At 46.2% G+C, this 14,712-nt stretch overlaps 1 protein-coding gene across 1 annotated transcript in view; it reads left to right on the top strand.

Annotated features, from left to right (window-relative positions):
* Positions 1–14,712, top strand: part of NUP98 (nucleoporin 98 and 96 precursor) — an 853,605-nt gene that overhangs the window by 628,903 nt on the left and 209,990 nt on the right. Inside the window, 1 exon segment of the mRNA XM_078658655.1 lies at positions 5,090–5,226. Coding sequence (XP_078514781.1) covers positions 5,090–5,226 — 137 coding nt within the window.

Genomic DNA, 14,712 nt, shown 5'->3' with positions numbered 1-14,712 from the left:
TTGGACTTGCAGGATGCGTACTTTCACATCCCCGTCCTGCCGGCCCACCGGCGTTACCTGCGGTTCACGGTAGGCCACGAGCATTTTCAGTTTATCGTGCTCCCATTCGGCCTTACCAGCGCCCCACGGGTGTTCACGAAAGTGATGGCGGTGGTCGCAGCTCATCTGCGCCGGTTAGGGGTTTCAGTCTTCCCCTACCTCGACGACTGGCTGTTGAAGGCGGGCTCGCCCCAGACAGTCGTCCACCACCTTCAGATGACGGCAGACCTCCTGCACGAGTTGGGGTTTTCCATCAATGTGCCGAAATCACACCTGTGTCCCTCTCAAAAGCTCCTTTTCATCGGAGCGGTTCTCGACTCGGCGCAGTTTCGGGTTTATCCCCCGGAACGGCGGGTCCGGGATATTCAGGCTCTGATTCCCATCTTTCAGCCGTTATCCCGGGTTTCGGTCAGGTTGACGCTGCGGCTTCTGGGGCTGATGGCCTCCTGCATCCTTCTGGTGCATCACGCCAGATGGCGGATGCGGGCTCTGCAGTGGGACCTGAAGTTTCAGTGGGCCCAGCATCAGGGCAACCTATCCGACCATGTCCTGATCTCGGAGGGCACTGCGAGACAGTTGCAGTGGTGGCTTACAGACCGCGATTGGGTCAGGGGCAGATCCCTCTCCCTTCCCCAGCCGGAGCACGTGGTTGTGACGGACGCGTCCCTCCAAGGCTGGGGTGGCCACTTGGGAGAGGCGGAGATCAGAGGCCTCTGGTCTCCGGCGGAGTCCCGGCTCCATATCAACATGTTGGAGCTGCGGGCGATTCGCCTGGCACTGAAGGCATTCCTCCCCTTTGTCAACGGGAGTGTAGTGCAGGTGTTCACGGACAACACCACCGCCATGTGGTACTGCAACAAACAGGGCGGTGTGGGGTCGTGGACCCTTTGCCAAGAGGCTCTGCGCCTCTGGCAATGGCTGGAACGTCAGGGCGTGACTCTGACGGTTCAACACCTGGCAGGTTCTCTGAACGCCAGGGCGGACGAACTCAGCCGTCGGTGCTCGGTGGATCACGAATGGCGTCTGAACTCGGATGTGGCGAGAGGCCTCTTTCAGCAATGGGGAGAGCCTTGGTTAGATCTATTCGCCACAGAAGAGAACGCGCAATGTCATCAGTTCTGCGCGTTGGAGTTTCCAAGACGGCACTCGCTCGGCGACGCCTTTCGGCGCGAGTGGAGTTGCGGTCTGTTGTACGCCTTTCCGCCTATACCACTTCTGCCCAGAGTGCTGAAGAAGATCAGGCGCGACCGGGCCCAAGTTATCCTTGTGGCTCCGGACTGGGCTCGAAGGTACTGGTATCCCGAGCTACTCAGCATGACAGTCGGTCCCTCGATCCGCCTGCCCCTTCAGGAGGACCTTCTGTCGCAGCAGCAGGGGACGGTCCTCCACCCGAACCTGTCCAGTCTCCACCTCCATGCGTGGAGATTGAGCGGCGACAGTTGAGGCCATTTGACTTGCCTCCTGAAGTCTGTGATGTCATTCTGGCAGCCAGGCGTCCCTCCACAAAGTCGGTATACGCCTGCCGGTGGAACAGATTTGTGGCATGGTGCACAGCAAAGGCTGTGGATCCCCTTTCTGCCCCTCTATCTGAGGTTCTCCTCTTCCTCCTTTCCCTTGCCCAGCAGGGCTCTGCTCTGGGCACTATCAAGGGCTATCTTTCTGCCCTTTCCGCCTTCTTGAGGCTACCTGATCAGCCATCTTTGTTCAAGTCCCCTATTGTGTTAAGATTCTTAAAGGGCATCACGCACATGTATCCTCCAGCTCCGTTCGTGATGCCTCAGTGGGACTTGAACCTGGTTTTGACTTTCCTGATGTGCGCTCCCTTTGAGCCCCTTCATTCCTGTCCTCTCCGTCTTCTCACCTTAAAGACGGCCTTCCTGGTAGCCATCACCTCTGCCAGGAGAGTGAGTGAGCTCCAGGCTCTTTCTGTTCAACCTCCTTTCTTGTCTGTTCATCCTGATAAGGTGGTTCTTCGGACCAGACCTTCTTTCCTGCCCAAGGTAGTCTCTGCTTTTCACATTGGGCAGTCCATCACCTTGCCCTCCTTCTTCCCGCCTCCGCATCCTTCAAAGGATGAAGAGCGGCTCCATCGTCTGGACCCAAAACGTGCGCTTTCATTCTATATGGATCGCACACGCCAGTTCCGGGTGGATGACCAACTGTTTGTTGGCTACGTGGGTGAGAAGAAGGGAAGGGCGGTACAGAAACGGACCATCTCTCGGTGGGTCGTCCTGTGCATCAAAGCATGCTACTCTTTGGCTCGGAAGGAGCCTCCTGTTGGGCTGAGGGCCCATTCCACTCGGGCCACGGCGGCTACTACTGCCCTGGGCCGGGGAGTCCCTTTGCAGGACATTTGCCAGGCGGCCACGTGGGCCTCGCTGCACACCTTTGCGAGGCACTACTGCCTGGACAGTCAAGTCCGGAGGGATGGCTTCTTTGGCCGTTCGGTCCTCCAGGACTTTCTGGTGTAGGTTGTATTGGTTCGCAGACCCACCACCGGGGTTGGTATTGCTGGGGTATCTATTCTAAGGTAAGGAATCTAATACTAACCTGTTTCTTTCAGATGAACAAGTTACTTACCTTCGGTAACGATATATCTGTAAGAAACAGTAGTTAGTATTAGATTCCTTACCGCCCCGCCCATCCTCCCCGTTCTGCGAACTGATACCTAGGGTTAGGGACATCCCTTTCAGGGCCCTAGTTTCAAATGGCACCAGTGTTGGTTCTCACATGGCTCTGCGTGTTCTGGCGCGGAAAAGCTGTGTGCAAAGAACTGACGTCAGCGCGCGGAGGCGGCGTCTATATACTCCAGCGACGTCATCACGGCGCACGACGCCGACGACGCGGAGCCGCAGGGGACGCCTGCAGACGACGCCTACCGACGCGCAGGGGTACTGCTACGCAAAAGTTTCCGGATCCAGACTGACGCCTGGGGATATTCTAAGGTAAGGAATCTAATACTAACTACTGTTTCTTACAGATATATCGTTACCGAAGGTAAGTAACTTGTTCAACGTGTCTCTTTCAGATGCACAAGTTACTACTTGTGTAACAATATATCTGTAAGAGACATTAGTTAGTGGTAGAATCCTTACCGACCCACCCATCCTCCCCGTTCTGCGAACCGATATCTAGGGTTAAGGTCATCCCCTTTCAGGGCCCTAGTTTCATGGCACCAGTGTTGGTTCTGTCATGGCTCTGGGTATCTGCCGCGGAAAAGCTGTGAATCAGAACTGACGTCAGCGCGCGAGGGCGGCGTCTAAGTACTCCGACGTCATTCCGGCGCTAACAACGCCGACGACGGATGCTGAGCCGCGGACGACGCCTGCCGGCGCGCAGGGGTATTGCTACGCAAAATTTTCCGGATCCAGTCAGACGCCTGGGGATATTATAAGGTAAGGAATCTATCACTAACTAATGTCTCTTACAGATATATCGTTACACAAGTAGTAACTTGTGCTTCAGGCAGTGGGAGGCGAAGCTTTGTGACCAAGCATAAGGGCTCTCATTTGAATCTGGTCCCTCTCCAAACCGTGGGACTAGTAACAAGGTTGGTCTGATTCAAAGTCCTTTTATCTTTCAATGTTCAGTTGCTGGGCAAAATCTTCCGGTTAGTTGAAATAAAAAGTTGCCATAACCTTAAAATAAAGCAAATCTTGATCCCATTTCGCCACTAGAAGTTTGCTGAGGTCACAAAGTCGACACTCGAAGGATCCAATGTCTTCTGGTTCAGAGCTGGTCCTGTATTTGTTCCTAGAAGGCCCCAAATTTTCTGGGAAATTGTTGAACCACCATCAAATAGCCTTTAAGGCCATTTTGCAGATTTTCTACACACTACTGATTAAATCTGCATGACTTTGGGGTCATGTAGCTGCATGAGTCCCCAGTTGGTCTTCTGCTGGCAAGCTCTCCCGGTATACAGAGTGTCCTTTCAGGTCCTATTCCTGAACCTGTACCATAGTTGATCCAGACTCCCACTCTGGCCCCATGGTCCACCTCAGTTCCAGCCATGTGGGTGCAGACATTAGATTACATTATGGCACAGGACTCTGACCTAAAATAACATCTGCTTTTTCCAGGCCTATGTTCTATGAAATAACTGTGGTGGAACCATTGGTTTATGCATTCAGACCTTCGGCCTCTGCCTCTCTCAGTTCTAGTAGTATTAGAGGCATTTGGGTCAGACTCCGATGTGGTCCATAGAATGCCCAGTATCCCTCACTATTCTTATGATTTCTCAATAGACCACCTGCTCCCTCTCTTTCAACTGATGAAGAGCGGTAATGATCCTTGCTCAGTGCCAATGGGCAGTTATCGCACCAGAGACAAAACTGGACCTGCCCCACCAATGGAAGAAAATGCCTCTTGTGCTGCAGTAGTGTGACGAGCAGCAGAAGTGCTTGACTTAAAATTCCCTACTGTGGAATCAATATCCATTTCATTGACTGAAATGTTTCAACCAGGTCAGACTTGATCTGGGACACAAGGTCCTTAAGGGCACGTTCATGGCCACTTGGTTTGAGGCAAGCGTGGCCCCTCATGTCAGCTGGCCTGTAGCCAGAAGGCACTTACTAGTCCCTGGAAACTTTGACCTTTTGACTAGACACCAAACACCTGAAAGCCTGTGGTGCAAGCATTCACAAATAGTCAATTGAAATGCTTTTTTCTCTTTATGGAACATGACCAGTGAGATCTAGCTGGTAGTCCTGGAAGGCCTCAGGGCTTCTCTGGCCCAGATGTAGCAAATGTTTTGCATGCTGGCCCAGACACTACATACTGCATGAGAACCTGCTAAAGTCTGGTCTACTCATGAAAAATTTTAGTTTTGTTGTATGCGGTCTTGTATATTTCTAGAAATAAGTGCTTGAGAATGTTTTTTCAACTTCTTGGTTTGTGGGTTCTTACTGGCCTGATTAATCAAATGTTGACCGTTTATACCTAATAACCGTTGTTTACATATTATTTCACAGTTCTGTATGATACATAACAATAAAACAAATGTTCTACTAACACTGTGTCGCTTTGTGATCACAGGTTTCCCAGACAACAGGGTTGAAGATGCGCATCCTCTCTTCTTGGATGAAGCAAGCAGCCTGCAATTTATTGGTGGACTGGAATAAATTGCAGGCTGATTGCTTCATCCAAGAAGAGAGGATGCGCATCTTCACCCTGTTGTCTGGGAAACCTGTAAGTTTCTCTGTGGCATGCAGTGTTAGTGACATTTCCTCTTAAATATTGACTGTCCTAACTAAGAATCACACTATTTGCAAGTACATGCTATGTCGCTGTCTGACCCCATTCCCATTCTAGCTACCATGTAACTAACCAGTTCTGAGAATACCACTGCCAAAGTGGCTTTTGTTACATTTGTGCTCTTAAATGCAACATATGCTTTCAAAAGCAAGGAATGTGTTCCTAACCCTGAAATGGTTATTTTGGTGTTCTCAGAGTCCTTATGATGGAATGATCCTCATAAAGCTCAGACTTATTGAAGCGTGTAAAACTTCAGTTTTAGGTCCTTTTATCTAATCCGTTTGCACGCTTTGTGGATGGACCTTGCATTTGTATGCTGCAGCAGGTTATCCTGAAAATAATGCCGCAAATTTCATTCTCTGCTATAACTTCTCTGAACAGCTGTTCACTTCCCCTCTGCAGCATATTTTCTATCGAACTATAGGCCAGCAGGTCCAGACTGCAATTATGCAGATAGCTTTGTAGCAGTAGTTGAATGTGAACTTGAATGTGACATTGAGCTTTAAGGTTTGATAGACTGCCAAGTCAAACAAAAATGGACCGTTTAATTACAAATGGAGGCCTTTAATGTATTTTAAGAATGGACTGGCCTGGTCATATTGGCATAGTGGCATTTACTGGTGGAGCAATTACCCATGACACTCCATTGCATAATTCACCTCAGTTTGCAATGCCCTTCCCCTCTCAACCCTTGTTGGCAGATATGGTAGCCTTGCTGCCCCTGCTCAAGGTCATTGTTTGAATGCTGGTAGTCTTTGTTGGACACTGGTGAAACCAAAGATTCCAAGGCAAGTTGACTAGTATGCCACTTTTGGAGTCTGTTATGATGTAGGTAATTAAGCCAAAGACATCAGTCATGACACCTCTGGCTCTCCCACTCACGCTTATGACCATATACTGAAGACTTACAGGAAAATAGTAGCAGAATTCAATGACTAATATTACCAGAGACTTTGCCTTTATCCCCATAATGTTGTTGGTTAGAGCAATTATCGAGACAGACTTGTGTATTTTAGTTCCCATGATTCTTTGCAGGTAGATGAGGATTAAGGCAATGATGCAGAAGTTGTGGTTTCCTAGAATCCATTCTGACATAAAGATGTACTGTGAACCTCTGTTGAAAGTTTTGCTTGTACTGTCATTTCACCTATCCATTTTCTCAGTAATTTAAAAGGATGTGGAAGTCTTGAGTATGCCTTTGTCTGCAACAGATGTGAAGCAAGGACCACCTTAACGAAATTTTACAAGCTTACAAGATCATTGTCACCTGGGAAAAATGGACCTCCACGTCAGGGGTGCACCACCAAACCATGCAAAGACTTACCGTCTGTTCCAAAGTTTAGGCTTCTTACTCTCCTTTGAAAGCCTCTTGTGTCATGCTTTATCATAAAAGCTGAAGCCCAGTGCACCACCAGATTCTCAGTCAAGACTGAAGTGATGGGGCAGAAAGCCTCGTCTTTAAGAGTTGCCTCTTGACTTGGTATTCCCATACATTCAAGGAAATGTCTAATTTGACCACAAAGAGCTGTGTTTTGTGATTAGTCTAGTCTGACAGCCAATGAAACACCGAGCAAATGATCTTAAGCATATTCTAAAAACTGATTTCGACATGTTAACTCATCACCATGTCTGAATGAGATCTTGAGGGTTTTAATGTGTCTACACACAGTTAATGAATTTGCTGTTAAATGGAGTGTTTTTTTTGTGTGAAAAGTTAGACCCTTCCTTGAAGTTTATCCGAATACTTCCTCTCTGGGGCTAGCAGTTCCACTAGTTTCTTGAGTTCAGAAGACTGTATTCAAAACCTTTGTTCTTCGCCAACACCACTTCACTGTTTTAGTCATTGAAGGGGCAGTGTTTTTGTTAGAGACAGAAGCAACAATCATCTTCCACATCTACCCCTATAACTTTTGAATCCCGGTCTATTGACTCCACATTCTGATGAGGCAAGAATTCTGTAGAATTAGGTGGTGGTTACCTCTGTCCTGTAGATAATTAATAGTGAGTAGTACCTTTCATTGTCCAGAAGGCTGCCTCTGGCCCTACTAGACACTACAAACATCTTAGGATCAAGGTGAAATCTCATCCCGACGGGCAAAAGGTACGAGTACTCTTGTCTGAGAAAGGTCTATGATGATTATGTTGCATCCATTTTCCAAATTAGTTTGTCATCGCAGGCCAAGTTTAGGCCTCAGTTTCTAAAGTTAATGAGAAATAAAAGTTCATTACAACAGCTCCTTAAGCCCTGGAATTGTAGAAATAGTTTGTGTCTCTAGAACAAGATGTGTATCTTGAACACTCCATTCAGACTGCTTCTAGAAATATTAAAGGTTTGTAATAGGAGAAAAAAAAAATTCTGTTTGTTTCAGTTTGATGTCCTTGTATGTCATCAGTCTTTGTTCTGGAGCTTCTACCAGTGGTGGTAGCTGCTCCTCGTTGGATATCACATTTATAGAGGACTGTCCCTGAATTAGTCATAGTCCATTTGCAGTAGGTAATGCTTGATTGAATAGTAAGTTGCTTATCAGTACATTTGGAAAAGTCCTCTCTAGTACATACATGACAAATTCCAGTTCCTGGGTGCTGTCTCAAACACAAGGATGGAAAAGTGTTTCCGCTCAAGAATTGAATAAGCAGTATCTGCTAAATTATACCACTTTTCCTCCCTCCCACCATATTACAAACTGTTCCTTTGTATGTCTTCGGGGATCACATAGCTTCATTTGGTGTGTTTGATGCCCCAGGCCTGGCAGTTCAGACTACACTATTAATATTGTCCCAAGACTGGTTGCATATGTTGGGTCTCCGTGTAGAATGACATAGTTGATGAAAAACAATTGACTGGAAGGCGCCCCTAAGCTTACCCCAGTCCTTGAGAATAATTCAACCATTGGATCTATCGCTTTGCTGTTAGTACTACCGGATTCCTTATGCAAGGCTGATAATGTCATCACTTCTAGGTTTTCTGATATCACTAAATCATTTTTTAATCTAATTGCTCAGCAAGATTATCGTATCGCAGACCAGGGTGTCCCCTTACATTGCTGGCACAAAGCTGGAATTTTACAGAAACATCCTATTCATGGTTTCTGGTTAACTCTAAAGTTAACTTGTTTTCAACATGCAAGCGCTCAGAGCTATGTAACTGATGGAAAGACCTCTCTCCTGTGACGTAGAAGTCAACTAACATTTTGCCTCCCAAGAGTAGTCATGCACTACGTTCTGTATAAGATCATGCTTGAAAAGGTCAAGGTGACTGTCGCCACCCTCATCCTCTGTTCTGAGAAAGTGAGATGTTCTAATACATTTTGTATTTAATAGTATGTTGGATCCCTCTTTCTCCCTTGTCTCTCCTGATTTTGGAAAAAAGGGAGGACAAATTATTCAACGCGAGTGGTACATTTAGTAAACCTATTACATTATTCTCTCAGGTAATGCTCGAGGGATAGAGTCCCGACAGGTAGGTATGACTGTAAAAATATATTTCTTCATGGATCTAGTCTTGCTTCTGGCCAAGGAACATAGATTAGGAATCTGCAGGACCATGACAATTTAGATTAAAAAAACTTCTTGCTAAATACAGTTGATTTCTGTTTTTCTGTTAAGGAGGTAACTTCAACGGTCTTTCCTTAGGATTATTTTTTTGCTCTATGTATCCTAATACTTCTGCGCCATGAAATTACCTGACATTTATGAATACGGACGATCTTCCAGAATATTTTTTCAAGAAGGGTGATAGCCTATTATTTTAACAGGACTTCAAATTCCTATCTAATAGCACATTATCTTTTTCTTTTGTAGGAAGTTGTCAAATTTCACTTAAAAATGACAAAAATAAAAGCTTCAGACTACACTCTGGGTTGCTGTATCTTTATACCGTTTAAAACCGAAAAGATAAGGGTCAGATAGGCTTTATTACTCGCTGTGCCTAGAGACAAATACATTTTAAAGGTCCAGCCTCCCCATCCTGTTAAGGAAGGTATAGATTTCAACCTCTAAGCCTGTTCAGTTTTCAGCCCCTTTGAAAAATGTTCCCATGCTGCTGGGCTCTGTTCATTTTATTTCTTAATCTTTTTTTAGTCCAGATTTTAAAAGTTACTTGTGCTTCCTACTCTTTTAAGAGGATTTTCCCTTCACCTTATTTTGTTAACTCCATCGGGCAGTATGCCTTTACTATCTGGGGGCAGCCCCTCATGTGGCAAAAAAAATTTGTTATAAGTACCCATATGCTCTCTGAACATACTGCCGGCCAGAAACGTGCTATATTGCTAGAAAGTGTATCTCAACATTAAAATATTGGCGTAGAATACACCTCCTTGCAGAAAATGTTCCAGAACCTTTTCGTAATCCACTGCGCGTTGGTTTACCAGCCGGGACATACTCAGGAAATGCACTGCCTCCACCTAAGCTTTATCCAAGACCACTTTGGTCAGCCCAAAGAATGTATTCAAAGGAAGGGGGTGCACATGTTGCCTACTCTTGGCACTCCAGGTCAACATTAACACATTAAGCATTTATGGTAAGATCGTGCTCTGCATCAAGACGCATGCCATCAGTCTATACAACATAAATGTACTATGCCTCGAGGGACACTGTCAGAGCTTTTTATATCCAGTCAATCCCAGCATTTCCATTTTGTCAACTAGTGAAGACGTTTATTCTTTAACCGCATGCGTGCGGCATGATTTCTGCCCGTACCCTGGATTTTGCGGATTCGCATGTTACGTGACGAGCTGGGCTCGTCATGAGCGTGCCAGGAGGCTACCTCATGACGAGCCCAGCTCGTCATGAGCGTCGAAGGGGTTAAGCAACTGAAATGTTTTTTAATTCTGGACCAGCAGGATTTGAAATGCATTGAAATGCCTGCTAAGCGAAAAAAGACAAAACAATCCTTCTCAATACATACTTACTATGCCACTATGCTGCGGAAGAAAGACAAATAATGGTACCCTGGAATCTTTTCCTTACCTGCCGTGAGGGGAACGGCTGCTGTTGTTGTTTCCTCTGCCCTTGCCTCGCCTTCATCTTCCTGCGCGGCGAGAGTGAGACGCCGTGAGGGGAACGGCCGACGCGCTTGCACCGCCATTGCACCTACAGCCACCGGGGGTCAAAGACTACACCTCCCAGGTGCCCCGGCGGCTGAGTCGCGTCCCTGACGCCACCTCTGCGCCCGGAGGCGCCTGAAAAGAGAGGAACGCCTCTCGCCCCGCGAGTCGCGCGCGGGAGCGCCCAGGCGAAGCCCGGGCAAAGGGCGGGCCGTCTGAGGCCGTCCGAGGTCGGACAAGGTTGGGTTGGGCCTGGTCTCTTGGCTCGCTGCCCTGGAGCTGCCGTTGCTGAGCTGCGAAATTGTCGACCAATCTGTTGCGTAAGTTACATTGACTTTGGTTGCTCATACAGTTCATTATGCCCCCTAAAAAGTTAACCACGTCTACTAACACTATGGAAAATTATTTGGTGCAGGTAGTGGAAAAAATCAACCTTGATAGAAGAGCGTCTTTGGGAATAGACTCATCTGCTCAATCTCCATTTATTGATATCGAGGCTGATGACCCTTTTGGCCTTTTAATAAATAACAGTACTAATAGTGTCACTCCTGATTTGTTCCCAGATTCTATTACTATACAGCCAAGTGGTACTGTTGCTGGAGTTGAAGATCTGAGTGTAAACGAGGTACTGGTTGACATTGCTATTAATCAGGATCAATCTATTTCTCCTCCAGCACCGGTTCTGGGTAAACGGGAATGCCTAAGGTCAGCAAAGAACAGAGTAGCAAACCCCCCGAGGAAACACTCTGAGGAAGAGGAGCATGATTTGACTAGTGAAGCGTATATTACACTTTCGAACGCCCAATTTAATAAATTGTTAACTTTAATGGACTCAAAAATCAAAGGTGCAATGAAGCCCTTGGTTAGCAAAATAGACAAGCTAACTTCTGAGGTCAACCGTTTGGAAGGTCTACTACAAAAATCAATAGACGAGACTGGGAAACTTCCGGAAAGTGTTTCTGCAAAGATAGAGGAATCTGTCAACAAATCAGTAATTGCAGCCGTAGGTGGTCTCATCCCAGTCACTGCCCCGGTATTGGATACCCTAACGGCAAGGAATAGCACTCTCCCAGGTGATTCTCATACTGCCTCGATCCCTGCTCCTGCTGTTGAAGACCCGTTTATTGAGAACGGGACTTTTGAACTTGTGGTTGAAGCCTCCCCATTGGTACTTGTCCTTGCCAATGTTCCAGCTCTGGCTCAAGGTGAGAGGGAAACAGCATCTTCTCTACGAAACAAATCTTTATCATGGTTAACCACTAACATGGTAATTACTCCTTGGGGAAAGCAGCAACTTTCTGAAGAGCTTGTTAAAGCACGAAGGGTTCAGTGGATCGGGGATAGGGTAAAAAAGTTTAAAGGGGAGTGTGTTGTTCTCCACTTCTCTGACCCTGGGGTCCTGCCCAACATCCTACCAAATATTTTACCACCTCAACGGAGAACGACTTCAATTGTTCCTTTGACTTTGGACTTCTTCTACCCAAGAAAGGGAAGCGGACCAAATTCAAGCATTTTAAGAACTAAGTGGAACATTGTGACTAAGAGGGGGAGAAAGGATGTTGCCTCAGTTGACTGGGGTCTGGGGCTAGAAAATCGATTTTCTTCATTATCCAATTTAAGTGATTGTGATTGACAACCACCTATTTGTAATGCTGTGTCTGCACCTGCTTATGCCATAAGTTTATCAGGTTTGGCTTGTTACCCCATAACAACTAGCCCGTCGGGGCTTTTGACCGCTGATTTACCTGGGGCACCGAATGTTACGATTGTAGACCAGGGCATAGGGGGTAAGGTGTTAAACATGCATTCTACAACCAATGGTATTCCTACGACACCAATTTCAGGGAATATCCTATCATGGAATGTAGCTGGTATATCCTCTAAAATGGAAAGCGCAGACTGGTTAGAATTTATAAATAGGTATGACCTCTGTATTTTCCAAGAGACTTGGGCGTGTGAGCCTACCTTTGCTTTAGGGTATCTAAACTTTCATGTTCCTGCCATTAAGGGTCCCAAAGGACGGCCTATGGGGGGCCTTACCATATGGATCAGGCAGTCTTTAAAGATTGCTGTACAAAGTGTGGAACTTGACCAAAAAGATATCCAGCTGATACGATTGACCAGTGATCTACCCCTCTCCATGGATGTATATAATATCTATGCCAGAGGTGGTAGTAAAGGTAGATCCGAGGTTCTTATGAGCCTTTCTACTATTCTTGAGACCGAATCTGCAGGAAAAAACATCTTAATTGCAGGTGATCTGAATCGGACATTTGAACCTCTAATCACTGGTGATTCTCCTCTGGGATTAGAGGAAGACAAACTTTGGGACATTCCCACACTTGAGTCCCCCCCGATAGCCAGATGGACAGCTGACATCTTAGGTCTAAATGCCATGTGCTTGGAGCATGGGTTACGCGCCCTGAATGGCCGAACCCAATCAGACCGTGTACCCGCCATGACATTTAATAATGGGCGAAGTAAAAGTCGTATTGACTACGTTATTTGTAGTACATCGCTATGGCCATCCCTTATTGATATGGTAGTTACTGCTAGAATAGAAAGTGACCATGACCCGCTATGTGTCTCGCATAATTGGTGGACATCTAATGTAAACCCCTCAACTAATTGTCATTCATTTGTGCCGCCAACGATTACGCAATCCAATAATATGCGTAGGCTAAGATGGTCTGGTGTTAAGACGGACCAGCAGGCCCTAGAAAAGATAGGTGCAGCTGCAGACAAGGCCATTCTGGCACTGGAAAATATCACTGATCTAGCAAATGGACAAGATGAGGTTAAAAATGTTCATACGTCTCTTTTTGACGAAGTTAAAAAAATCTTTTTAAAACCCGCACGAAATATCAAGGCTTGTCCATTTAAAACAGCCAAGTGGTATAACCAAGATTGCAGGAAAGCAAGATCGAAATTAGGAGCTGCAATTAAAAATAATAATCTGACTGAGACTCGGTCTGCTAGAAAGCACTATAAAAATTGTATCGCCAGGGCAAAAAAAGAATGGGACGAAGATCATTGGCAGAAATTGAGATGTGCTAGCGAAAGTAAAAATTCTAGACAATTCTGGCACATCGTCAAATGGGGTCATGATAGACCTCCAGAGCCTCCTAATAATAATGTCCCTCACGATGCCTGGGTTACGTTTTTTAAAGAGCAGTACTCCTCTAGGGGTCAGCCTACGAGCAATATTAACCCTACTTATCTGTTCGCAGACGAAGATGTTTTTATGCTAGGCGAAATCCTGTCTGCTTTGAAATCCGTCCATAGGGGCAGAGCCCCAGGTAATGATGGTGTTCCGGCGGATGTCTTCTTAGATGACACCGACAGGTGGAGTAAGTACATCTGCCTTTTACTAAACCATTTAGCCAGAGGTGCTGAAATTCCGGTTTCTTGGAGGGGTGCCGTCATTATACCTGTATATAAAAAGGGGGATCGTGCACAACCCTGTAACTATCGCCCAATCAGCCTAATAGACACGGTCCAAAAGGTGGTAGGACGTGTTATTATCAACAATTTGCTTGATTGGGCTGAGGAGCAGAACATTTTATCCCCTTTTCAGGCGGGCTTTCGCAAAGCAACAAGTACTGTAGACCAGGTTTTTCGTTTTCAACTTATACAATGGCGGACAGTGGTACTGGGTGGATGCAGCCTGTATGCAGCCTTTGTTGACTTGCGGGCTGCATTCGACCTGGTGCCGAGGGCAAAATTGTGGGAAGTTCTGGCTGCCCTAGGGGTCCCGATGATTACCCTAACTTTGATTATGAGACTCCATGAGGGCACCTATGCAAAGATTCAATGGGGTGGCTATGGTAACGACACTATTGACTTCCCTGTCGAGCGGGGGGTTAGGCAGGGCTGTTCAATGGCTCCAACACTGTTTACTCTTTTTATAAACGGAATTGTTCCCCTTATGCAAATTGAGCCTGTAGATGCTCCCTCTCTTGCTGGTGCAAAAGTTCCAATTTTAATGTTCGCAGACGACACCCTAATTTTATCAAAATCCCCGAGTGGTCTGCAAAAGGCATTGATAATCTTTGACAAATTTTGTTGTGATCATGGTCTGGAGGTAAATGCAGCGAAAACAAAACTCATGGTTTTCAATCCCAGTAGGAAATTCAAACCTAAAATTACCATGAGCGGGCGCTGCCTTGAAGTCGTGAACTCCTTTACTTATTTGGGGATACATATCTCAAATAATAACAGATGGAACCACCACCTAGATTTAGCTATATTAAGGCATAAACAGCTTGCTGGTACCATCATTAAGGAGCACGCGAAATCCTTAACCAAGCCAATTAATCCGCCATTGATCATATATGAGGCTAAAGCAATAGGGTCTGCACTATACGGGGCAGAA

This window comes from Lissotriton helveticus, chromosome 8 (genome assembly GCF_964261635.1).
Source record: "Lissotriton helveticus chromosome 8, aLisHel1.1, whole genome shotgun sequence".
Classification (NCBI taxonomy): Eukaryota; Metazoa; Chordata; class Amphibia; order Caudata; family Salamandridae; genus Lissotriton; species Lissotriton helveticus.
The sequence above is the reverse complement of the archived record's forward strand: the minus strand, read 5'-3'. Positions and strand labels throughout refer to the sequence as shown.